General features: G+C 37.8%; 2 protein-coding genes across 7 annotated transcripts in view; both read left to right on the top strand.

Moving 5' to 3' along the window:
- The window catches only part of cacna1ba (calcium channel, voltage-dependent, N type, alpha 1B subunit, a), a 266,901-nt gene extending 263,092 nt beyond the window's left edge, over positions 1 to 3,809 (top strand). Inside the window, exon 52 of the mRNA XM_030725575.1 lies at positions 3,255 to 3,809. Coding sequence (XP_030581435.1) covers positions 3,255 to 3,809 — 555 coding nt within the window. The remainder of the gene's footprint in view (positions 1 to 3,254) is intronic.
- A 13,068-nt stretch (positions 3,810 to 16,877) lies between these two features.
- Positions 16,878 to 27,396, top strand: part of man1b1b (mannosidase, alpha, class 1B, member 1b) — a 31,531-nt gene continuing 21,012 nt past the window's right edge. The window contains exons 1-9 of one of the 6 annotated variants that reach the window (XM_030725588.1): positions 16,878 to 16,914; positions 17,614 to 17,642; positions 18,290 to 18,406; positions 19,921 to 20,029; positions 20,862 to 20,980; positions 24,209 to 24,342; positions 24,898 to 25,007; positions 25,242 to 25,421; positions 25,893 to 26,041. In XM_030725588.1, the coding sequence (XP_030581448.1) occupies positions 18,305 to 18,406; positions 19,921 to 20,029; positions 20,862 to 20,980; positions 24,209 to 24,342; positions 24,898 to 25,007; positions 25,242 to 25,421; positions 25,893 to 26,041 (903 nt within the window). In that variant the 5' untranslated portion in view covers positions 16,878 to 16,914; positions 17,614 to 17,642; positions 18,290 to 18,304. Of the gene's footprint in view, positions 16,915 to 17,388; positions 17,462 to 17,508; positions 17,643 to 17,921; positions 18,190 to 18,289; positions 18,407 to 19,920; positions 20,030 to 20,861; positions 20,981 to 24,208; positions 24,343 to 24,897; positions 25,008 to 25,241; positions 25,422 to 25,892; positions 26,042 to 27,396 lie in introns of those variants that run through there. The other 5 variants (XM_030725590.1, XM_030725585.1, XM_030725584.1 and 2 more) reach the window with 5 other exon arrangements.

Raw genomic sequence — 27,396 nt, 5'->3', positions numbered from 1 at the left:
CACAGTTTGTTTACATTCTTACATTGTATGAGAGTTCATTCACTAAGTACCTTAGTCCAACAGTGTTATTGAAACTTTCTTTGAAGTGGATCTATTCTCAACATCTCACCTGAGTATCGCTGTCATCAGACAAAAGTGAGCTTCACTGACTCATCGACTTGTATCAGACTCCTTTCACAAAGTTTTACCATCTCCTCAAGAGTAAATTGACGTGGACAATTCTCACCTGACACATTGGCAGCTAAGGTAAACAGTGGACTGATAGCCTACACTCACTGCAGATGGACAAGCAGCCAAAGTTTTTGAGGTGACTTGTAGGTAAAAATGTAAAATACTGCAGAATATTTAATTAGCACATCTGTTTTTTTATTTCTGATATAGAGATAGAGATACATTTGAGTCTGTGTGGATTAGAGAAACTCCAATATAAATTCAAATATGTACACCCAATTGTTGCTGCTGTTTTTTTTTAAGTCATTAAAGATGTATGGTGTACAATCATTGTACCCTGGAAAAGGAACAATTTAAGGACATGATTAAGATACACAAATTACTTTGAGATTCATGCCCATGATGGGTGTGTGTGTATGTATGAGATATATGCTCACGTAAAAGGACTGGACTGAAAATGAGTGTAAAAGCGGCCAATGCCCAAAGAAAAACTTTGAAAATACTTCAGAAAACCTCACACTATTGCTCAAGACCACTTTAAATAATTGTAAGAAAGTCTGGCTCCTTGAGCACAAAATATAAAGTAAATAAAAGAAAAAATGAAAGACTGCACTAAGACCAGTGCAAACATAGACACCCCTTTCTGCTGTTTTACTGCTGTGAAACTAGAGGCCTGATGCTAGTATTTGGATGAAATCAGTTAATCATATGCTCTTCAAACTTTATATCGTATAAAAGCTAATTAGACTGCTTTGTCCACACACTTACATAAATGTAGGGGTGAAAGTAGTTTTGAATTCTTGCAGGTACTATGACAAAAACTATATATATATATATATATATATATATATATATATATATATATATATATATATATATATATATATATATATATATACATATTATGGAATGCCGTTTAGGAAATATTATATATATATATTAAAATGAGAGTCTGAATATATTGAATGAAACTTGAATATATTGAATGAAAGTCTGAATATATGGATTGAAACTTGAATATATTTAATGAACTCTGAATATATTGAATGAAAGTCTGAATATATTGAATGAAAGTCTGAATATATAGAATGAACTCTGAATATATTGAATGAACTCTGAATATATTGAATGAAAGTCTGAATATATAAAATGAAAGTCTGAATATATTGAATGATGTCTGAATATATTGAATGAAACTTGAATATATTGAATGATGTCTGAATATATTGAATGAAACTTGAATATATTGAATGATGTCTGAATATATTGAATGAAACTTGAATATATTGAATGATGTCTGAATATATTGAATGAAAGTCTGAATATATGGAACGAAACTTGAATATATTGAATGAAAGTCTGAATATATTGAATGAAAGTCTGAATATATTGAATGAAAGTCTGAATATATTGAATGAAAACTGACATCACGGAAGCTCTTGCGCCATCTAGTGTTTTCGTTACGTAAAGCACATAATGTCGCTACAAGAAATGACACTATGAGTCAATCTGCAGGGAATTTAGTGGCAGAAATCCTAAATAATGAGTAGCTAATTAACACCCTGGCAAATGCATGAACTGGCCAACATAATGCTAGCAGCAGTGTTCCTAATCATACTACTGATGAAGAGTTTTATTCAGTGAATCTCTCAGGTCAGACAGCTCCTGCGTATCAAGCTAGCAATAAGCAGAACATGCCTTCCACATCCACATCTCAGATTCTAGACGGCGCCTGTTGTTGTGGAGGGTGCCTGTGCATGTTCTGCGTAATGTTAGCTTGCATGCAGGAGCTGTCTGACCTGAGAGGTTCGCTGCATTTGGTCTTCCACGATGAAACAGTGAAGATGAACTGCAGATTGACTCATAGTGCCGCTTCTTGTAGCGAAATTATGCGCTTTACGTAACGAAAACACTAGATGGCGCTTCCGTGACCACAGCTTTCATTCAATATATTCAGACTTTCATTCAATATATTCAGACTTTCATTCAATATATTCAGACATCATTCCATATATTCAGACTTTCATTCAATATATTCAGACATCATTCAATATATTCAGACTTTCATTCAATATATTCAGACATCATTCCATATATTCAGACTTTCATTCAATATATTCAGACATCATTCCATATATTCCAGTTTCATTCAATATATTCAGACATCATTCAATATATTCAGACTTTCATTCAATATATTCAGACATCATTCCATATATTCAGACATCATTCAATATATTCAGACTTTCATTTTATATATTCTGACTTTCATTCCATATATTCAGACTTTCATTCAATATATTCAGAGTCTTATTTTTATATATATATAATAATTTCCTAAATGGCATTCCATAATATATATATATATATATATATATATATATATATATATATATATATATATATATATATATATATATATATATATATATATATATATATATATATATATATATATATATATATGAGAAATGAGAAAAATATCTATTTATTAACTGATTAAGTCGTGTTTTAGATTGCTTATTGCTAGTGGATCTATTCTGATCCAAAGTGCAGCCATGACTGGTTCTGAATGATGGCTTTACAGCAGACAGCTCCTCCCTCTCTTCCAGGTACTACCAGCACAGAATCTTTTAGTGGTACGCAGTACCGGACCATACCGGCTTACTTTCAACCCTGCATATATGATAGAGCAGCACATCAGCAAGTGTGTGATATAGAAAAGCAGAAACAGAATGCAGACTCTGTTGTGATCCCTTTGCATGTTCTTACTGTTTTTTCCTCTGTCTGCCTTTAGTGCACCTTTTCATGACCTTTTGCTTCTCTTCCCACTTTCTCTTCTTCATCATTTCCATCCATTTTGTCGTTCTGTCATTACCTTTCCATGTGTGCCCCTTCTTTCTGTCATTTCTGTAACTTATGTTCTCTGTCATCTTTTGTGTTGTCATGTACTGCATTTTGGTGTCTTTGATTTATTTTCATCCCTTTGGTGGCTCTGACCGCATTGCCTTCCACTTTTCCTTTCCTCTCTGACATTTTCTTTTCCCTCATCATTTCAAATTGCTTGTCCAATTTTCATCTAGGGCAGTGGTTGGGTTAAAGGCAGTCCAGTGGCGCTGAGCTCCAGTTCTAGCACGCCAAGCCGTGGACGTCGGCAGCTCCCCCAGATCCCACACACCCCACGGCCCGGGGTGGCTTATAAGACTGCCAATTCCTCCCCTGTGCATTTTGTGTCCAGCCAGGCCTCCCCGAGTCCCAGTCTGCTAAGCCGTGGTCACTCAGAGCACAATGCCCTCCATCACAGCGGCTCTCACCACTTCCCCTGCCCTGTCACTCGTATTAGCTCTGAGCCTTTCCTGGGCCAGGGCAATGGCGAGCCTCTAGGCAGTCCCTATGGTAGCCTCCGGGACCAGCTGGACGTCTTCCAGGGTGTGGCATCACTGTGTCCCAGCCCCTGTACTGGACGCTCATCTTGGACTGCACTGCCTAACGTGATGGGAGCCTTGTCTCCTGCTCCACAGCAGAATCTTGGTGTGCCCAATGGGTACAACTTCACCTTTGGGGGCAGCAACAGCCCAGGCTCTGGTAACAGGGCACCCAGGTGTTACCAGGGGGCAGAGAAGGACAAATGGTGCTAGCATGGCTTTAAAAAAACCCTTTTTAATGCATTTTTGAGGAATTTTGATGAGTTTTATCATCTTCTTTGAAGGCTTTAGTTTACATTATCACTGTGTGTGTGTTTAATGCTGTATTGTAATCCTAACTTGGACATCTTATGTTAGGGAGAACATCTGGGGACAATGCTTTAAGTGGGTAATATTTGAATGTGTACAAAAGTATCCTCTTTATCAAAGAGCTCGTAGCATAATGAGACAGAAGAGCAGACTTTTTGCTAATGTCAGATGTCTTACAGTGTTGGTTCATGATTTGCTGTTGACACCACTCTACTGACCCTCAAAAAAACGCTTGATTGAGAATACAATTTACATTGAGGTTATAACTCGGTGTAATTACTAATTTATTTGGTGCTTCACTTAATGAACACAAAAGCTCCTTCACATCTTGGTTGCTGCGTTGTTTATGACAGACAAGGGTCAGCTTTTTAACTGTGTCTGCTGCTAACCAGGTACTGCTCAGTGAGTTGAATGGCCTAATTATTGTTAGTCAGAGCCATGTAACTTGGCACTAAAACATTGTTTATGTTAAGGGCAATTGCATATTAGTGACAACAACAACAACAAAAAAAAACCTATAATGGTATAATCTAAAAGTTTTAGTTTGAACACTAATGTTGCTAAGCCGCGAGACCCAGCCCTTCCTTATTCACCTGCAGGCTATATCAGTAATCCTTTATGGACCTCATTCGCAAACAGCATGTATGCAGATTTTTGTTTAGATCATCCACATGACTGATAAATCCTGGATTCATAAATTATTTATTTATTGTTAACCTGAAAATTTGTTCATACTCTAAAAAAAATTCAGAGCTGAACAAATTTAGAACTGCTAGACACAAAGAACACAAAATATTAACTGAAAAGGTTTATGCTAAACACTGCGTGTACTCTTCTTATTTTTTTTTTGCAGGCTGAGAATATTTCTATGCACTCATTGGTGAATGAGACCCAAAGTCTGATTGAGTTGGATGATCCTGGGTTCATTCAACTCATAAAAATTCAGCTGCCTCCAAGAAGTTTATCACTCTCTTCTCCTTGTAACCCAAACCCCCACCATTTTAGACTGCAGCAGGCAATGGAAGTCCTTGTTCTGCTCTTTGGCAAAAGGTGAGAGCTGCGCCAGCCAGAACTTGTAGCAATTGGTCAGCTGGTTCTTACACTACTATATAAAGCTCACTGAGGCTCTGGAGAAAAACTAGGGTACAGTCACTGGCTGCAGTCAAAGGTGAAGGCCATCCAGAGAACTAGAGAGCCACTACAGAGGCAGTGACCCAGCCACCTTTCAGCAATAAATCTCCTAGCATCTACCAGGTCACCACTGACCTGTTTAGGGGTAGGGGTAGGATTAGGTTCAGACTACCTCTTCAATTCAATTTCAGTTTTATTTATATAGCTTACACTACACTATATTAACACTATATTGCTAAAAATATTTGTTCATCTGTCTTCACACACAAATGAACTTGGATTACATCCCATTCTCAATCCATAGTGTTTAATATGATGTCAACCAACCCTTAACAGCTTCAACTCTTCTGGGAAGGCTTTCCACAAGGTTTAGTAGTGTGTTTATGACCATTCTTTCACTGATGTTGGACAAGAAGGCCTGGGTCTTTGCTCTAATTCATCCCAAAGGTGTTCTGTTGGGTTGAGGTCAGGATTCTGTGCAGGCCAGTCAAGTTCTTCCACATCACACTGGCTCATCTATGTCTTTATGGACCTTGTTTTGAGTATTGTTGTGCAGACATGTTGGCTTAGGTTTAGACTACTCCAAACTGTTGGGAGCATGAAATTGTTCAAAATGTTTTGCTACACTGAAGCATTAAAGGCCTTTAAACACTGAATACATTGCGTAAAAACGACACAAAATTCCAAATCTTTTGGATGCAAACTTGTTGTGTAAACTGCATACACACAAAACACATATTGTTTTTGCAAATAAATCTCTCTCATAAAATGCACTGTGAAAAAAATGCAGTCGACATCAAGCGATGATGTAATGAGGTCCTAAAAAAAGAAGGAAGAAACAGAATTTCTGTTCTGGGTTCATCCAACTCTCATAAGAAAGCAACAGCAGGGAGAGTTTCATGGTTTGATCCTGGAGTTTAAGCTGCATCACAACCGCTTTCACACATATTTCAGGATGTCAGTGGACTGTTTGAGCTTTTGTTGGCAGAATTGGGATCACATCTGAGGAGTTACAGAATAATTTCAGAGAGCTGACTGACCCAGAGCAGCATCTAGCTGTGTGTCTAAAGTAAAATAGTATGATTTTACTGTTCCCACATCACTGTATATTCAAGTACATCGGTGTATGTTTTGAGCTATGAGCTCACATGTTGCTAAATGCAGCGCTCTGATTGGTCAGATCTGTTTGTTCGCTTCCAAAAGTCAGAAAAATTAAACTTGATCCGAATAAATTAAATACCGCAAATTTGTCCTGTGAAATGCCGTGGCTGATGTGAATGGCTGCATTAAGAACAGGCAAGTTGGAAAATATTTTTAACGCATGAAACATTTGTATGAAATTTACACACCCGGTGTGTAAAGGCCTTAAGAGTTCCTTTCACTGGAACTAAGGGGCCGAGCCCAACTCTTGAAAGAATAACCCCACACCATAATCCCCCCTCCATCAAACTTCACACTTGGCACAATGCAGTCAGAGAAGTACCGTTCTCCTGACAACCACCAAACCCAGACTGGGCCATTGGATTGCCAGATGGAGAAGTGCAATTCATCACTCCAACGAACATGTTTGCACTGCTCTAGAGTCCAGTGGTGGCATGCTTTACACCACTGCATCTAAGACTTTGCATTGCTCTTGGTGATGTAAGGCTTGGTTGCAATTGCACAGCCATGGAAACCTAATCTATGGAGCTCTCTACACATTGTTCTTGAGGTAATCTGAAGGCCTCATAAAGTTTGGAGGTCTGTAGCGATTGACTGCAGAAAGTTGACAACCTCCATGCACTATGCACCTCTACATCTGCGGACCCCGCTCTGTGATTTTATGTGGCCTACCACTTTGTTGCTGAATTACTGTTGTTCCCAATTGCTTACACTTTGTTATAATACCACTAGCACTTGACTGTGGAATATTTATTAGTGAGAAAAAATTTTATGACTGGACTTGTTACACAGGCGGCATCCTACCTGGAATTCACTGAGCTCCTGAGTGGGACCCATTCTTTCGCAAATGTTTATAGAAGCAGTCCACATGCTTGTTTGTAACAGTAAACCTAATCAGACAATTAAATCACCTTCACCCAGCTGAACATGGACATTTTAAAGAAAGGCAAAGTGCTAAAGCTAAGTAGCCAAAGTAAAAAATATCCAGAGCTCTGAGTCAGCAGTCACCATATGAGCTGTGGATCAAAGCAGTTACAAGGAAAATTATGGAGATGAGTAAAAAAAGAGAGAAAATGGATGTTGTATGTATGAACATACAGGAAAAATCTGTTGCACCTGCTTTTGTTTGGTAAGGTAAAACATGTCAGATAAAGGTGGGTGTACACCAACTCATTTTCAGTCAATTATTTGTACCTCTTGCCAGTAGCAGAACACTTTATTTCCAGTTGTTTCACTGAGTGAAAATCCTATAACTTACTGTAGTTTGATGGAAATTGTAAAATTAAAACTTCTCTTTTATTCTAAAAAAAAAATGTATTGAAGGCATTTTACATTGCAGGTCACACTTAAAAACAAAAAATTAGAATCGGCCATGAAAATTGCAATCAATACAAGAAGTAGCTCTGTGAAGTGGGGTCTGATCAAGGAGTTTTCTCCACCATTGCTTATTTTCATAGGTGAGGTAATGTTTTAAAAATGCAATTCATGTTATGTTGTCATGTATTACTTATTATTGCAGTTAACATTAACAATTAATCTCTGGTTTACTAAATTGTTAAATTTGATGCATTGACTACCCATACATATGACATATGGTTATGTCAAAAATATTATTTTAAAAAAATAGCATATTTAATGTATTTATTTGGGTTTGAACATTGCAGGAAAAATTTCACTAAGTACACAAACAACTACATATACATTTTTAGATATTTTAATGCAGAAACTTTATTTTTAACATTATATATTTTACTTCCAATGCTGAACTCTAACAAGATGTTTTATAACCTGTCGTGTACACGGGTAAAATTATTTGTCCTGCTACAGTGTGACCATTACTTGTTGTCAGTTAGTAGTTGCATTTCTGAGTCAGTATGGTGGTTTCAACACAGTAAGTCATGGGAAAAGGAGAAAACAAACAAACAAACAAAACAAAAAAAAACAGGTCAGTGGTTGAGTAAAAGGATGTTTGAAAACCTGACATTATGACATTGTACAAACAACTGTATTGTCTATAGCTTTGGACTTTACCATTCCATGATGATGCCTAATCCTTTTCAACATTCCCTGAGTGTCAGTGCAAAAGATGGAATTCTGACAGTGATAAGTTTTTTGTTTAATTCATACTTCTTGCAAACTTTAGGAATGAAGTAACGCATGGTAGTGAAAATTTTTTTGTTTTTGTTTACTGGACAATTTCCTTATAGATGTTCAGTTTTCATTGTGCACATTTTTGTACAATATGAAAAAAACAAAGGTGTGTTTTATGTGAACTGCTTACAGTTTGCCATTGTTTCAGGTCTAATGTTTCTTACAGACTTCTTTGCAATGTTTTAAGACAAAGTGCCTATCCTTTTAGAAATACTGTAGAAAAAGATGCTATGTCAACTGTTTTCTAATGCATCCACATTTGAGTAGATATTTGATTAATCGTGTATGTAGCTCTGCAGGAAATGTGTTGTAAAGAAAGCCTTATCTGTAAGCAGAGTCAATACGTACACTTAAAAGACAGGAATGAAAAATTACCTTCTGAAAGTTTTTTGTGTGCAGGTGCGTGTGTGGTTCTCCTTTTTGATACCATGTAATCATGTGGGTGGGGGCTTAAGGATCAGCATTGTGGAAAAGTTATGCGAGCATTTAATTTTGAAAACTGTATAAATATATCAATCTATTTACATTAAAGCCAGAAACGCAATGTGCATGTTTAAATGGTAGGTTTAGCTACCTTTTGTGTTTCTGGTAAGGATGTCACAATAAGCTTAGCAAGCACTTGTCTTGTTCAGACTGCAGTGTGTGCGTGTGTGTGTGCGTCACTTTCTGAATTACAACCCAGAGTAGCAAAGACGCAATCCATTTTTATTGGTACCTGGCCATGGCAAGCTGTGTGTACGTGCATCAGTTTCTGTGCATATACTTGGTATTTCTGGGTCCGGTTTGTAAGTCTGTGATGTTTTTTTCATCCTCTTATATGTGACCATCAAAACATTTAGGTTGTAATGTCATGCCCAGTAGCTACAGTACTGTTCAATGCAGTTTCACAGCAGTGATCCAACTTCTTAAGTAATCACTGGATTTTTTTTTTTCCAGTCCCTATCTTTATACAATGAGGAAAATGACAGAGGCAGAGTGACTTACTTTTCCTCTGTTTGCTTTCACCAAGTTTTATGTTGGAGAAACATATCGGTGTATAACTTTTTTGGTCAGAAGGAGCAACACATAGACTTTTAACCAGAATTATATGTCCAGTCTTTTCATACCAAGCCCCACATAAAATATATGGACTTAAAATATATTTGAAAACTGTTATGGCCAGTCAGAATTAACACTAAAGCTAGTGGTGACATGAAAGTGAGATCTTTCATATCATCATCAAAATAGTTTTATATTTAATATTCAGCTATTCAATTTTAAAAGTTCTCATAGTAACATATCAGCAGAAAAAAAGAACAGAAATTTTTATTTTTGTGATAAGTAATTAAATAAAAAAAACATTACAGCATATAAAACAAAGAGCAGTGACTATCTTACCAGACATGCTAGCTGGTGAAAAAGCTTTAGCTCAAGCTAATTTAGCTATATTATTTATATTTTTATCTTTTTGGCACTCCAACATCTTAGTAGATACAGCATATATATTTGTGATATGTCTGAGATATCACATGAACAAGGCACCAACTGACACAAATAGCTGAGCAGAGCACCTTCCCATCTGCTACAGGCAATCACTTGGCCAACTCTCAAATTGACAATAGTGAAGACTATACTTGTATACACTGTGTTGTATTTACAAACACACTGTAAGATCTTTTTTGCATTCTAGCTAGGTGCTTCTTGCGCCAACAAAATGACAAACATTGCTATAGTCAAACAATTGAATTGTTTGCTTTTCCCAGCAAAATTACCTCACTTCCAGGTCATCAAAAGGCTTTATTGGAAAAGGCCCACCTTTTAAAATAAAAGCCCACATGGAAGGTGAACAGGAAATTGTTAAACCGTAGAAAAAAAACAAGAGTATATAAATTGTAATTTGACAACCATTTTGAAGGGTCATTTACAATCACAGCCTCTCATAGATTCCTTCAACCACCATCTTGAAAGGTTAACGTTGCAATATTAATGCACATAAAAAAAAACACCTGCTGACATCCAAATCTTTAATAATCTTTGAAAGTAGGCATGTTGCTGCTTAAAACTGGAAATCAATTTTGCTTTTTTTTCCCCTCATACCCAGGCCTCGGAGATTTTTGGCTATCTGGATTGTATAAGTACATAGAGATTACTGTAAACAGGCAAAAGGCCCTCTTGAACACTGACTAATACTGGCATATATGTGTTAATCAGAAAATGCTACATTCAAAACAATAATTATTTCTGAATATTCAAGCAATCATTATTCAGAGCCAGTTAGAACAGAAGCAGGACAGATGCACATTTAGGGACTATTGTCCTGAGTCCAATTGTACTCGATTTATGTATATTATATATATTACGTATTATTTATGTACATCATTTATGTTTTTACTGATATCAAACAACTGCGAGAAGTGGATCTGACAGTACTGGATTGGTCCAGCTGGCCCATACCTGTCCTGCTGCCTCACTGATCTCTGCCTCCATTTTATTAAAAAAAACAAAAAAAATGTTGACACTGAGCTCTGGAGGACTATCTGTGAAGCTTTGAACTGCACTCTGCTCTGAACTTTATATGTAGGCTGACTTACACACAAATAATCTCTGTTATATGCAACTTGTTTGGCAGATTGTCTCTGATGAAATACCTAATGCTGTGCATCAAGGGAAAGATTTTAACCTCTGCAGCAGCTGACTGGCTAGCAGAGGAAGAGAGACTGACTCCTCAGCGGTTAGCAGGCGACAGACAGGGACCTTGTTTAACTACAACAACACACACTACAGGAGTCAGACACAAGCTGAAGACAAGCGAGTAGAGCTATGCAACAAGACAAACTCATTTCTCCATCCATTCTGTAGCTTTACATGCTGATCTCTTCAGATTCAGGCTTCAGCATGATTGTGACCAAATGTTTTATAAAAATGCTATGAAAAAAACAAAACATGCAAAAAAAAAAAAAAAAAAAAAAAAAAAAAAGACTTCAAATGCATAAAGGCACAAAGTGTAAACCATAATAATATTTAAGATTGTAGCAACTTTATATGTGTATTTGCATGCATAACATTTACCCGCTTCAACAATGTCAAATGAAAATCCCATGGCTCAAAAAGGGATGAAATGCAACCTGTTAGATCACAATGACAGGTTTTCGAAATTTAAACAGTGTCAAAGTGATTCTTTTAGTCTAAAACATATTCTTCTGCAGATAGTCATTATTTTAACAATTTCATCACACAATGGCAAAAAGAAAAATTACTCAAAATACTTATGCCGTGTTTGAATTACTTTAAAGAAAACATACCTGTGCCCAAGTCGGGACCAGCCTCCACACATGAGAAGTGGTCCACTCTCTTTATTCCTGCATACCATTGATGGTGTAGACGTGGCTTTTTCTTGAAAAAAAAAATGCAGATGTTTGCATGTTCTACCAGTGTATGTGCATGTAGAAAAATTAGTACTTTTAGATACCATGTGTTCTTTTGTTGTTAATTTTTAATATTTGATATAAACTGTGGAGTTTGTTGAAAAGACAAATTTCTCTTAAAAAGCCAGTATTGAATATTGTTGGTAGTTTCATCCCGTGCAGCAGACCTTGAACATTCCTTTCTTTGGGTCTTGGGATTCAGTAAAATGTTTGTTTGCGTGAATTTATGTTTCTTGGCCAGACTTTAAATTCTGCAGTTGTTTCTACATTAAACATTTTGTATGACGCAAAGCACCTTGAAATAAAAAATAAATCCAAATCGTGTCCAGTTATATTTGACCTGCTATAAACAATAAAGACAAGACATTAGGAGTCTTGGTCACATCATTCAAAGATGTGTTTAAAAAGTAAGGAAAAAAATAAGTATATCACCTTTTTTTGTCAAAGTTTATTTTACCCACAGTTCAAATCACAAATAGTTTAAAAACCCTTGAAAATTAAAAAAAAAGGAGTCAGACTATGATATCAACTGAAGTTGAACTATGGCAAAGCTGTATTTCTGTTATACCAACTTGCACCACAAGATGACGCATTGGTCCAATGTAATTAACTAGATAAATCATTAAGAACAAATTCTTATTTAAAGTGGCAGGCTGGAAAAAGGCAAAGCCTTTTGAGAAAATGGGGTAGAGCTAAAAGGAATTTTTCAAATATGAAAAGTTCACAGGTTAGCAGCACAAATCTGAAAAAATTCACTGGCAACATGTTCTCCACAGTGGTGAAATTTGTGGTAATTAGAAAAATTACCTTTAAAATGGCAATAAACATTTTAAAAATATTTTGTTACTTTAAGAGCCATTTTAAAACTGAGAGACATCACTGATGAGCTTAACAGGAATTATGCAAGTCCTGGAAGCAAGTGGGCTTCATAGATAATTGGGAAAGTTTTCAGAATTCATCACAGTACAGAAACAGCATTAGTGAAGGTTACAAATGATCTTCTTACAGCCTCTGACAGTGGACTCATCTCTGTGCTTGTCCTGTTGGACCTCAGTGCAGCTTTTGATACTGTTGACCATAACATTTTATTACAGAGATTAGAGCATGCCATAGGTATTAAAAGGTACTGCACTGCAGTGAGTTGAATCATATTTATCTAATAGACTCCAATTTGTTCATGTAAATGGGGAGTCTTCTTCACACACGAAGCTTAATTATGGAGTTCCACAGGGTTCTGTGCTAGGACCAATTTTATTTACATTATACATGCTTCCCTTAGGAAGTATTATTAGAAAGTGACAGGTTACATGATTTGTTTGTGAAGGAAGACACCTGAAACACTTTAATTAAAAAAGTAAGACATTTAATATATTAAAGAATCAGAAATTATCACATGTACATGTGGGCAAATCTGGTTGAGAGAGAGACAGGCCTTCTCAGCAGCTGTCCGTGCTCCCTCCCCAGAAGAGCACTGCTCTAAGCTAACCATAACAATTTAAACTACCACTATCTACACAAACAGATTCTGGGTGCTATGAGTCGGCCCCCCGAACTGGAATTTAAATTATGGATCTGGTCAGCTGGTCTCTCAACACTATCGATGATCAAACTCTCATCACGAGGAGATTAGGAGAAGGGGAACCCTCTTTCCTCTGGCCCGGCTGATTATGTTATGGATTCCCCTGGGGATGGAAGATCACGTTCCTGGCTGCACTGTGTGGACGTGGCATTTATACTGATACCAGGATTTTTCCCGAAATGGACCTGGGGAAACCTGGTTTCTGGGCAGCTGTTCAGGCCCTAGTAAGGCTGCCTATGAGGGATGCAGAAACAGTACGAACTCAGTCAGACTCAGTAGAGCTGAATCAAAGTGGATTACATCTGGAGGAGTGTTGGAGTCTCTGTTCTGGGTGGCGGAGTAGAACCAAATTCGGATGATTGGATTTCTGCGAGGTAACCAGAAAACTGTAAGGTCTGTCAGTAAATAGTTATGATGGCCTGAACCCAAACAATTGCACTAATGGGAATTTGGCTCCTAGACGGCCTTGGATGGCTGTCTATCTAAAGTGTCTCCTGGAGATATTATGTAAATAGATGCTTTTCACCCCGCCCCGTGTTGTGACCTGGCAACCAAGGCTGACTATACCATCTTATCATGAACATTATCATGAACTGCTGGTCTTGTAGCTGTGTGGCCATCACAGTATCCTGCTCGTCTCCGCTGGCAGCCCCTCCCCTACCCACCCTAGTGCTCTCCAGGCTTTAAATGTGCTACTGCTTTGCTGAGGTGTTTTTTGGAACCTCGTAAGGTGTTCATAATGAACACAGTACGACATGATTTTTTTTTAACCTACCTATCCCAGTGTATCTCTTTCTGTTTTCCTGCTAAAGGTAGCACCGGTAAAACGGCTGCATGACCTCAGACACCTGTCCCCCCGTTTGTGTTTGTATTTCTTGGATGGGTGTTCTGTTAACTGTAATTTCCCCATTGTGGGACTAATAAAGGTATTCGTATTTGTATTCGTATAAATGAAAACTTATCTATAAGTATGATCATCTTCGGAAGAGAAGCTTGTGAGTTCCCAAGGAAAAGTAATACATCATCAGCATAAAGGCTTATCTTATGGTCCAGATTTTCAGTTTGAATCCCTTTCATATTTGCATTTTGTTGGATTGCTGCTGCTAGTGGCTCAATGAAATTGACAAAAAGTGAGGGAGAGAGTGGGCATCCCTGCCTGGTGCCCCTCTGCAGACTGAAGCTTTGGGAAATAAGATCATTTGTCCTAACCCGTGCATTTGGGGAGCTGTATAGTGTTCTGATTATGAAGGATGAGCCAAATCCAAATTTGTGCAGAACTGTTAATAGAAATTTCCAGTTAACCCGGCCAAATGCCTTCTCTGCATCTAAAGAGACAACTGTGGTTTCTAATTTTTTAATAGAACAGTAATCCATTACATTTATTAGTCTGTGTGTATTATTGGCTGAGTGCCTAACCTTGATAAAACCTGTTTGGTCAGCATCTATTATAAGTGGAGTAATAGTTTCTAATTCTCTGGCAAGGGCTTTGGAAATTATTTTAAATTCTACATTTATGAGTGAGATTGGTTGGCAGCTGGATGGGAGTGCGGGGTCTTTTCCTGGTTTAAGAAGCAGGCTAATATTGGAGGAATTTATATTTGGAGATAGTTTTTGATCATTCTGAAATTGAGTTGCCATTCTGAAAAAGATGGGTGCTAGCACAGACCAAAATTCTTTATAAAACTTTGCTAGAAATCCATCTGGACCTGGGGCTTTATTATTTGGGAGGTGCTGTAAAGCTTCATGGAATTCAGACATTGAAAGAGGTGAATCCAGAGCCATAACCTATTCATCATTTAGCTTTGGTAGATTTATATTGTTAAGAAATTCCTCAATAGCAGTATCAGATGGATTACTCTCTAATGAATATAAAGCTTCATAAAAGTCTTTAAAGGATTTATTTATTTGTTGTCGGTCATAAGTAATGTTACCAGTCGAGTCTCTAATAGAATAAATAGCTGTTTTTTCTTTATTTAGTTTTAACTGGTTAGAAAGGAATTTTCCAGATTTATTTCCATGTTCAAAGTTTTCCAAGCGCAGCCTCTGCAACATAAATTGTGTCTTCTCAGCAGTTATTTCATTTAATTCCAGTTTTAGTTTCCTTGGTGAAGGAATTTTAAATAATAAGAGTGTCTGTGTGTGCTGTCTGCTGTTTAAGCTATTAGGTTTCTGCGTGTTCGTTTCATCGAACAGGAATGACATAACACAAACAGGAATAAGGAGTCCAATTATTAAATTTAATAAAGCCTTTTCAAAGAGTTCAGATATCTGGACCAGACTGCATGCCATGAGATGACATGAAGTACTGGCCCTTTCTAATTCAAGTTACACTTTCATATAGTCACAGCATATCAGTCTTGATTACATCATTTACAAAACAGAATGTGGAAAACAGAGAAATTCAACGAGTGACCTTGAAGTCTCCATTTCTATCATTGTGTAGTCTTCATCAGTGTAGTTCAGAATACAAAGGTCATGATGACACAGAACATTATAAGCTTTTGTATTTTTAATCAGTTAAGTTGTTTTCCAGACACATTTCTCAGGGAAGTAAACGTACGTAAGTAAATGTATGTGGCATATACCATGAATATTCCAATATCGGGTTGTTGATTAAATGTTCTTGTGGTGAAACGGCATAGGCAGTTTCTAGAGATTTAATTTTTTGTTCTAATTCTAACACAAGTGTTTTTTCATTATTTTTCTTATGTGAGCAGTTAGATTATTTTCTCCCACATTACTGCCCTTCCTGCTTCAATCACATGGTGATATTCCTGGCAGATCATTATTTTCTAAATACGTTGCCCACTCCTTTTTGAAATAATTAATGAAATCTCGTTCTTTAAGTAATGATGTATTAAATCTCCAGTTCCTAATTGGTGGTGTGACTCTTTTGTCAGAGATATAGACACGGGTGCATGATCACTGATAGTAATAGGATGAATCTGAGTGTCTGTGATATCCATTATAATGGAGCTGCTAACTAAAAAGTATTGATGTAGTCATTTTGTTGAGAGCCATATAACTTGAAAAATGTTACAGATCCACCTTAAGACAGTTTGAACAAGAATAATGGGTTAATAGCTGATAACAGTTTGATTTGTGTTTTTTTCATGCAATTCTAACCATCTATCCAACCATGTATCTAAATATGATTGTATGTACGTATAATAATATTATCTAACAATTAACAAAGGTGACATTAACCATTTTAAACTAGTCTTATCTTTTACACAAAGACATAACATTGTATATGCTGTATTTCCCTATAGTTGTTATAAAACGTGAGTCACAAAGGTCCTGGTTATGTGTTAAACAACAAATCTTCTGGAATTTGGTAATAAAAATGAACTCGTTTTCAAATAGAACTTTTAGAACCTTCTTTACTGTTAGGAGTTTGCACTGAATCATATAAAAGAACAACAACGTGATTACAGATACAACAACGGAAAATTAACACCAAAAACAACCTTTTTTGGAGTATAGATTGCTGACATTACGAGGTGCACGTAAAGGCCCCATGAATTGCTACCGTAGCGATGTAGGTGGGCAAATCATTTTCAACAGGGCTATCCTCCAAAGTGTAAGTAGTGTAACTGCGGTAAACACCAAATACCGGAGTCTGTTTATTTGAATGGTGTTCCGTCTGTCCAGTGGAGTTCCAGAGACTTAGAGAATCAGTGTAAATACCGCTAACCTGGCCGCATGCGGTTGCCCAGCAAATAGGTCTTGATTACACTGCGTCGTAGACACAGACACGGACAAGAGATGGCGACCAGACGGCACGCAGACATCTGCAGGGTTTCTCGCGACCACTGAAATAGGGCAAAGCCGCAACAGAGCTCACAGTGTTTACCGTCTATTGTGGTCACAATGTGGAAATGCAACACTGTATGCACATGTATAAATTATTTATATTACTGACACAACTGCCGCATCAACAAATACTTTAAAACACGTATTTTAATAGTACAAATGTTAACTGACAGATACGATTTTCATCTGCAAACATACAGAAATAAACGTATAAACTCGTGTAAAAAAGTAGTTCCCATATTTGATATTTTGAGGACGTCATTAGACTGGCACATCTCCACAGCTAATGAGCAGCACCACAGTCAGAGCTACAGGTAGATGGCAGTAATGACAAAAAGGATGTATTTCGTTAATAGTATCGGTGACGTGTTTTAAACGTGAGGAGAGGAGACTTCCCAAAGCTATCTTGGCAACCGCAATAGTAACACTGCTCTCTTTCTCTCTCTCTCCCGTGGTGGCGCATTAGATTGGCGGAATATTTCACAATTCAGAAAGGTACGTGAATGTCAGTGACACGGTTAACGTTTTCTGGCTGAGTATAATCCTTAAAACATTGTCATTGTAATATTTTTCTGATGTACTTAAAGTGTTATACTTTATCCGTGATGTTATCGGCAGTTTTAGGCCTCGATCAGTGCCTCGGTCCACATTTGAGCTGTGAATCCGCTATAGGGTTTGTTCAAGCCAGTTAGGCGCAGGCGAAGTGGTCGCTATAGCGTTGCTATGTCAGTCTTTACCTGTTGAGTAAAGTGTAAAACAAACACACTGTGCAGTTTTATAATTATTAAGCATTTAATAGTGCCTTTGAAAGTTACAGTAAGTGAGAAAACTGTATTGATCCAGTTTACAGCCTGATGAGAACAGCTATTTGTCATCTGCAGATGTAATGACAGCTAGATAGCTTCAATATGCTAACTAACTACAGTAATGAGCAAAGTTGTTGGTATGCAGTAAAATTAACGTTATATTGGAGCACCTCCTGTCGGCTGTAAAACCGAGCATTAGTGGGGTGAATCTGCGCTCTTGTCTGACAAGTTACCTTGTAAGCATAGCACAGCCTACCACCCAGGATCACGTGCTAATGTGACCTGCCACTTTAATGCATCTTCCCTGTCACTACTCTTTTACGTGTCTATTTTCAGGGCTTAGTTACAGACATGCACCAACCATCCCGGCGGGATTATGTATCTATAAACTTTGGACACAGAAGTGGGAGTTACAATAACGGTAAACACTGGAGGAAGCAATCCTGCTGGAGGGTAAGTAGGGTTCAACATAAATGCATTACTTTCCTTGTTTTCACAGTCCTCTAGTTTTCCATGCTGATAACAACACAACTTTTGAGTCCCGCTTATGCTGGCTTTTGTTTCTTATATTTGCTAACACGTAGAATGAGTGACTCAGTAGTGTAGTGTTTACACATTCGCTTGGCAAGTAAAAGGTTGCTGGTTTAATACCAGCCAGAGACACAAATCCCCTCTGTGATTGTAAGGAAGGGTGTCCACTGTAAAACTTTCTAAATCAAACATGCAGCGCTAACCTGCTGTTGCCACCCCCTGTGACAAGGGAGCAGGTGAAAGTAGAAAAAAATTGCCAGCATGTACATACAGATGTGGGAATTTTTTTTTTTCTCAGATACAATGTAGAGCTGGTCGCTTTGCCTACAAGGAAATATCAACTCTCAACAGTTCTTCTGATGGTCACTGAAGTGTTTTTGTTAAGACATTTAAAACACATCTTGTCATTCCATGATGTTGGACACAGATACACTCCCCCCCAAAATGTTGAAACAGTGAAACAGTATAGTTGCAAATCCTTCGCTTGCAATGACTACATAAGGCCTGTGTCCCACTGATACAACTTTTGCATTCTTTTGTGATGGTTTTCCAGGCTTTCACCATAGTCTCTTTCAGTTGTTGTTTGTTTTGGGGGTAATCTCTTCAGTCTCCTCTTTAGCAGGTAAAATGCGTACCCTATAAGGTTTCAGTCTCGAGATTGACTAGGCCAGTCTAAAACCTTCCATTTCCTGCTCCTGATGAACTCTTCTCCCGCTACTTGAGCAGTTATGCAGCCTAACTTAAGATTTTAAAGGCTGACATACCTGGCACAGACAACACAGTCAAAAACTGTTGCACTTCACCATTAGCACACCCAAATGAATAAACCCCTTTCCTGTATAAATTAAGAATCACACAAGGTAACTGCCCCTGGTGTCCAGATGATTACAATATAAAGAAAGAAAGAAAATGGCCCTTACAGATGCTGCTGGTTAAACGACTACATCATGTTCAAATGACTCTGGAGCTTAGAGAAAAAAAAAAAAAGATGACTGGACTTCTTACTATGACCTGGATGATTGGGAACCTACACAGACATATTGCATCGCACTTTGGGAGGAACACCGTTTAGTTGGTGTGGGAGTTTGAAAGGGTATCAGGAGTAAAGAAGTCCAGTTGCCTTTTTTTTCCCCCCTTCAAGCTCCAGAGACTACTATGAATTGGATGACCCAATTTTTTACTTCTAAAAATCAGTGAAAGTCAAAATCAATGTTACCACCTTTACCACAAGTGCTCTGCTAATAATAAGCACCATTTGACAGAAAGGTAGTATAGCAACAATTAAGGAATATGTAATAAGCTATTCCCAGTAGCCTGTATAGGAAGTGAAACCTGTCAGTTACTGTGCTTGTTTGGCCCAGAGGAAAATTTCATTTTAAACTATTAAAATTACATTGCTGTGGTTCACTGTTTTCCTCCCTTCCGTGTGTCTTCAGAAGTGGAAGCAACTGTCTAGGCTGCAGCGGAGCCTCATCCTATTCATCCTTGTCCTCCTGTTCATTTGTCTAATAGCTTCCTATCCTACTGTTACTGAACACTTGAGAGGTAAGGTTCCTTATTGTGAAATGGGACCTACATTGGTCATGTCCAGCTCAATATTTTTTATTTCTGACCTCTGCTAGAATAGCTTTTCGTGATTCTAATTGGTTGCGTCTCACAAATGGAAGGTTTGAAGATTAGTTTGGTGGGGCTTCTGTGTTATGATGACCGTAAAAGGTTACTTAATCAATATAACATCATATAGTGACAAGTAGAAAAAAACTCAATGCATTCTGAAGCCTGAGCTTTTGTCTCACAGGGAATACTTGTCCATATACTGAATAATTATTTGAAACTTTTTCCTATGAGGAACTGACCAGCTGTCAGAACCTCATGAGAACTTGCCAATGCCAGCTGATTATTTTTCAAGTCTTTGTTAAAGCTCAAAGGCAAGTAGACATGTACAGTAACATAGGTATTACATCAATGTTGGCGTTTGCACAGTCATTTAGTCTGTTTTTACTTATTCTTAAATAACATTCTGCTGTTACTGCACTTTTTGACTCAGTTGCACATCCAATATAGTCTGTATAGTATGTTATTATTATTTTTATTATTTTAATTACTGTTATTGTTAAAGTTGTTTTTTATATATTGTTTTTAACATTTTTAAGAACCTTTATATCTGTTGCTGCTGGTACATTGGAATTTCCCCTTTGCGGGACAATAAAGACTGCTTCTAGTCTTTTCTATTGTATAATCATCACCTTGTAGGATCCTAATCCACGAGCTCTAGTAATTATCAGGCTGCACTTGAATTATGTCAATGTAACACTTTAATGCTAAGTGTGTGTGTGTGTGTGTGTGTGTGTGTGTGTGTGTGTGTGTGTGTGTTGAGGCCTTACAGATGGACACCAAGACACAGACAGTAACAGTGCAATGAAGCCCTTTATTCCTCAAATGCTACCTGAGCCTGTGAAACGGGGCCAACCACCAATGCAAGAGCAACCCTCCCAGGTTTCTGTAGTTCCTTTCCTGCTCTTTTAAGGACACCATGTGGTTTCAACATTTAACAAGACAAATGCGAAAATTTTTACTTAGCTGTTGAGCTATGTTAATTGTAGACATTGTTTTGCATAGACTAGGGCTGCAACTATCGATTATTTTAGTAATCGAGTATTCTATCGATTATTCCATCTATTAATTGGAAAAGAAATACCTTTGTCTCATTCATCTGCATATTATAAGTTCTGTAGATTTATTGCAGTTTTTTGCTGTGTGAAACAAATGTCGGTAGATGGAGCAGCTACAAAATTCTCTTTTCTTCACACTGATGCTTGCTGATCAGGTGGTTGATGAAGGGCTCCTCCAGCTGTTTCCCAGTAAAGTTTTAATGGTGGTTGCAGGAACAAGCGCTGCTGCTTTGGATGAAAAACGTTTTCTTTCGCTCTACCTGAGCTCACCTTCTTGGTAATGGTTCCGCCTCTTTGCACGTGCTGCGTGTGTGCAGACAGACTGCATGTAAAACAACTGCTGTGTTGTGTTATCAGTGCTTTTATTGAAAAACAGGGGAGCTGCATGCGCGTAATGTTATAATGCTTTGTATTGCAGGTCTATCTTTAGTTGCTAATCAGGGATTAAAGCATAAAAAATATTTTGTTGGAGCCCCTTGGTACTGAAAGGGGTTTTCCGTTGTTGCCAAATGATTGCTAGTGCTAATGGCGGCGCCCACTAGCAAATTGTGGTGATAGTGAGCCCTTCTGGTAGCTAACAGCTGAAGTTCTCAGCCCAGTGAGATTCCCAGAATTTTTGTGTTCTAATAACGCCCCTAGAAACAAACAAACAAAAACAAAAATTTGTATGGACGTCAAAAAATGTAGTTTCTCAGAAATGCATGAAAATTGGTACAAACATTCTTGACATCAGCCTGATCGAAAAAGTCAGTGACACCCCTATTGTATTTTTTTTAAGATGCTGCCATGGCGATTGTCCCAAATGCCCATTTCTGTGATTGAAAAATAACCTTTAGTTTCTCAGAAATGCATGAAATTTGGTACAAACACTTTTTACCTCACCCTGATCAAAAAACCTGGAGATAAAAATATTGTTATCCTAAAGACGCTGCCACGGCAATGCCTGAAAGGACCCATTTTATTCCAATGGGAAATCCTGACATTCATGTAATAGAAAAAGTACCTTTTTAGTTTCTGATAAATACATGAAATCTGGTAAAAACATTCTCTATGTCAACCTGATCAAAAAAGTCAATCACACCCATGTCATATTTTGCATGCTTTTGCCATGGTGATTAGGGTTTAAACCCGGAACCCGGGATTCCCGGGAAATGCGATCAGAACCATTTCCCTTTTCCCGGGAAACGTTAAGACGGGAAACCGGGAAAAAAGTCGCGCGCGTCGATTTGACTTTCAGAAAGGAAGGAAATATTGAGAGAAGCATTCGTTTAATGCGAAAAGCATTACTCTTCATTTCAGGCACGTTCAGCCTCCGTTTAAGGCTGGCTTCAGCCTTCATCTCAAGCGTTTTAGTTAACTTTTCAATGACTATTACAGCGTTCCACTGGTGGAGATATAGTGAAACAGATGTCGTCACGACAGCGTGGCTGAACCTTTATCAATGCTGTGTGGAGATGAACCGTCTTTGCACCAGCAATTGTAAAAGAGTTTGGTATAATTCCATGAACAATGCAGGAATATTCGAATTATATTTGTTAAGGGAGTGTTGAGGAACGATACAACACCACATAGCTCGAGCACTCGAATGCCGAGATGTAGGTTTTATTGCAATAATCAAGCCAACGTTACCCCCTACTGGGCATAACAGGACATAGCTGGAAAGCTACCTCTACAATATCAGAATAGGTTAAGCCCGACACAGGCTACAGAAGGCCTAATTAAAATAAAAAAAAAAAAACTTTTTCCCGGGAAATGGCTCGTCATTTCCCGGGATTTGATTCATGTCATTTTCGGGAAAAATGTTAAACCCTAATGGTGATGACATAAATGTCCCATTTTATTCCTATGTGGAGCAATTAATAATACATCTAATCTATCTCTTTTTATCCATATGGAGAAACCACACAATTATATTTGGTTAGAATATATATTGTATGTGGAATCGTTCGTGCAGTCTTTTTCTGATTTTCCTGAAATTTTAATTACTTATGTACTGAACCAGCCTGAATCAATATTTCGGGATACATGGCAATGGTTGAGATTTTGCAAACAAAATTTATATGGCTTGAAAAAAAAGTAGTTTTTCAGAAATACCGTATATGAAATTTGGTGGAGACATTCTGTTCATCATCTTGATCAAAAAAAAGCCATTGACACCCATGCCATATTTTGCACTGTTGCCATGGCGATGACCAAAATGCACCATTTTTTTTCATATGGGTGGCAACTATACCCAGTGCCGTGTTTCACATTAATTAGCTATTTCAAGGGCTAAAACTGGAAACTTTGGCAACCATGAGTTAAAATCAGCACCAGCACTGGGGTGGCGGCCAGCGAGGGCGTATAATCGCCACTTGTGGCTATATTTGTAAATATGAATCACTTGCTTTTACGTGAATATACTTTCTGACAAGCCTTTGAGCAGTCAAATTATGTTCTTTGGATCACTCTTGTTAAATAAATAATGACAGCGTTATGCTATATTGTTGCCCTGATACATAAAACCTTGGAATTGAAAGAAGGTATCTTTTCTTTTTCACATGACTGAGTTCACATCCAAAATATGCTGCAAACTTTAATGTATGAGTAATTCAGATATATTCAGCAAATGTCCCTAGCTAAGGTAATGACTGCTTTACACAACAGTAAGAACGTAAAAGTCTCAGGCAGCTCGTAGACTTAAGGTCAAAGTACATGACTTGAACACTACATACTGATGCATGCAGTGCAGGATGTTTAATCTGCAATTATGCTGTTCTCTCAGCTCAGTTTTACTGTGCTCACTATTAGTAAAGCCTTTCAGTGGTTGTGCAAAAAAGATTTTCCATGTACTGTTGCCAGGGTTGCCTCCATATCCCTAGTGCACTCATTTAGTAATGCGTGACTGATACATGTGTCCTTTAAATTAGCCTAAATGAAGTTGTAGTGTTAACAGGTAGAGTGTATGTATTACATTTAAATGATATGGATTATTTTGCTGTTCTTTCTTAAGAAGTTGCTTGCATTAAGGGAAGATTTCAATGGTTAAAGTTTCTTGCTTGTGTCACCACAGAGGAAATTATCCAATAAGAGAAGACCACCTGTCCTGAATCACCTTCAGAAGAAAGGAAACACTTCAGACACAGGGGCTGTAGACAAGGCAGCTGACAGCATCAAGAAGAAAGGGAAGGAGCAGGGAGTCATCAGGTGAGATTTGGAGTATCATCACTGCTGAAATTTGTTCGTAAAGCCACGTTTAAAAAGTAAATGCACACCTCCTCTCTCATCACACATTAACAAAGCCCAGATTGTGACTCAAATCAGGGTTTTTTTTGGAGCTATTCTGTGGTGTATTTGCAAGTGTGCTTTGGATTAGTTTCTTTCACTTGTGGAGACTTGGAGACTAAATCTGTAGTCCAGCGCAAATTGGGAATTGTTAGGAATGGGGACCACTTTAGACAATTACTTACAGCGGACGATTTATTTCAGACTCTTAGGCATCCAGCTTTTTTTCTGAAGGCTTTGTGAAATTCTCAGGCTTGGCCTGATGGCACCAAATACCAGTTGCACCCTGATCTAGAACCCCTAATTTTAAATTGAAGGTGCTTTAGATGTAGGTTACTTATTTGATTTGTTTTAGTATGTTTCTTTTATCTGTAGGCACTGTTTAAAAGAGGATTGGGCCAATACTGAAGATGTATTTGTTTTTCTCATGCCTGTATATTTATATTATTAAATTCCTAATCCTCTGCTGATTTCCAGCTGGCATGGGGCTATGATTGATATTAACCACAACACAGAACGCACCAAGAATGGAGAAAATAAGGAGGGTTCACCTCCCAACCAGAAAGCCAAATTCTCCAAAGAGTCAGGTGTTTGCTTGTTTATTTATCACTTTCTATGTTGATTATGGAATTACTATTTTTCACTGCACTCACAAATTGAAATTGATTGCATTACAGTATTGAAGTAATGTACTATCTACTTAAGAGTATTTTAACTCCTATTTAAGATGACCTTAAATACATTTTACATTAGTGACTTTTTTCTGAATCCCTCTATGAACTTGAATGGGATAATAAATGGGCGTGTTTTGTGTGTTCCAGAAGCTGTCCGGCTGGCAGCAGTGCAGGAAGCTTTCAGACATGCTTGGAAGGGTTATAAAGACTTTGCTTGGGGCCACGATGAGCTTAAGCCCATCTCCAAGTCATACAGCGAGTGGTTTGGTCTGGGTTTGACACTTATTGATGCCCTAGATACCATGTGGATTCTCAGTCTTAAAGAAGGTATACTGGCTCATCAGGGGACATCTGATTGTTGGGGGTTTCTTTCTTTTGAATATTGTAGGGTCTTTACAGTATAAAGCACCTTAAGGCAACTTTTGTTGTGAATTGGCACTATATCAATAAAATGACTTTGTGCCTTCTAATTTTGAATAAATATACTCACATCTTGAAAGCTCACAACTTCTAGGAGCAGCTTTTCAAGCATCCAGATGTTGGCATCTGTAACTGTAGCAACAAGTTACATTGTAATTTATGAAGTGATAGAATCTTCTCATACAGTATATGAGAAGAGTCTGTCTATGATTACAGAATAGATTATAAATGAATACAGATTACCCTCATAGCTCCAAAGTTCTCTTCAAGTAGGGAGTATAGTAAGGAGTGTGACAGCAATATTAGAGAAAAAAAGAACCGTCCATCATAAGGAGCTGACTTATGGTTCTATTCAATAAATGCAGTGATGTGTTGCAGAATTTGAGGAAGCAAAGGCATGGGTGGCCGCTGAGCTCACGTTCAACAAGAATGTTGATGTCAACCTGTTTGAAACTACCATCCGCATCCTGGGAGGCCTGTTGAGCACCTATCATCTGACTGGAGACACACTGTTCTTAGACAAAGCTGTAAGTCACCACACCTGCATTTCAAAACCTTCTCCTTTTCCTGAGGCCAGAGTACTTTCTCAAATGTTTGCAGTGGGATTTCTGCATATTTACACAATGACATATTATATAAAAAAACGTGCTACAAACGATGCTCGTCATTGTCACTTTTTACCCAGCCATCCAGTCACAGTGGGGGAGGGAACAAATACTACACTTAAGGTAAAGATTTTATTTGTTTAGTGATATTTTGACTATTTGTGTGTCTTTTTTGTTTTGTTTTTAATGTGGAAGGTTAGAAACCCTAAGGTCATGAAGTTACTACATATCCAATTCCAAAAATGTTGGGAAGCTGTGTTAAAAATAAATAAAAACAGAATCCAATGATTTGCAAATCTCATAATCCCATACTTGATTCTCAATACAATAATGTTCCTCAGCTTAAAATTCTGAAGACTTCTATTTCATCATCTACAGTACCTAATATAATAAAAAGATGGATATCTCTGTGCTCAAGAAGACAAGGCCAAAAATCAGTATAAGATGTCCGTGATCTTCGGGCCCTCAGGCCACATGATTTTGTCATAGAAATCACTTCATGGCCTCAGGAAAACGTCTGTAAAACATTGCGTCTCAGCACAGTTTGTTGTGCAGGTTAACCCTATTTCAGCGGCGATTGCTGCTGAAGCACCATTAACTGCCCTTACTTGCCGTGAACAGCTGGTCAACATGGAGCGTATCACTGCTGAGGTGGCTGATCAAAGGAACTTTGAGTTACCATAATTACGCGATGTGTAAAATTCATACAGTTTCAGAAAGCTAAGAAATTGCACTTCACAGCCAATATAGGGTTATTATGGTAATTGTTGCCGGAAGTCGGTGAACGGCGGCACTTTTGAAGTACGTTCTGTCGCGGCAACAGGTTCAGTATTAAAGGGTTAAAGCTCTATCATAGAAGCTGTATGTGAACATCATCCAGAAATGCTACCATCTTTGCTGGGCCTAACCACATAATGGACTGAGGCAAAGTGGAAAACTGTTTTGTGGTCAGATGAATCCCAATTTGAAATATTATATAATACAGATTAATGAGTTGAGGGACCATCCGCCTTGCTATCAGTGCTCACTTAAAAAGCCTTCATCTCTGATGTTACGGGTATGCATCAGTACCTATGGAATGGGCTGCTTCCACATCTGGAAAGGCACCATCAGTGCTGAAAGTGTTTTAGAGCAACGTATGCTCCCATCCAGATAATTTTTTTTTTTCAGAGGAGGCCTTGCATATTTTAGGAAGGTATTGTTAAACCATATACTGCAGTTACTACAACAGTCCAGACCTTTCACTAGCTGAAGACATCTGATGCATCATTCACTTC

This window comes from Archocentrus centrarchus, unplaced genomic scaffold (genome assembly GCF_007364275.1).
Source record: "Archocentrus centrarchus isolate MPI-CPG fArcCen1 unplaced genomic scaffold, fArcCen1 scaffold_63_ctg1, whole genome shotgun sequence".
Taxonomy (NCBI): Eukaryota; Metazoa; Chordata; class Actinopteri; order Cichliformes; family Cichlidae; genus Archocentrus; species Archocentrus centrarchus.
The sequence above is the reverse complement of the archived record's forward strand: the minus strand, read 5'-3'. Positions and strand labels throughout refer to the sequence as shown.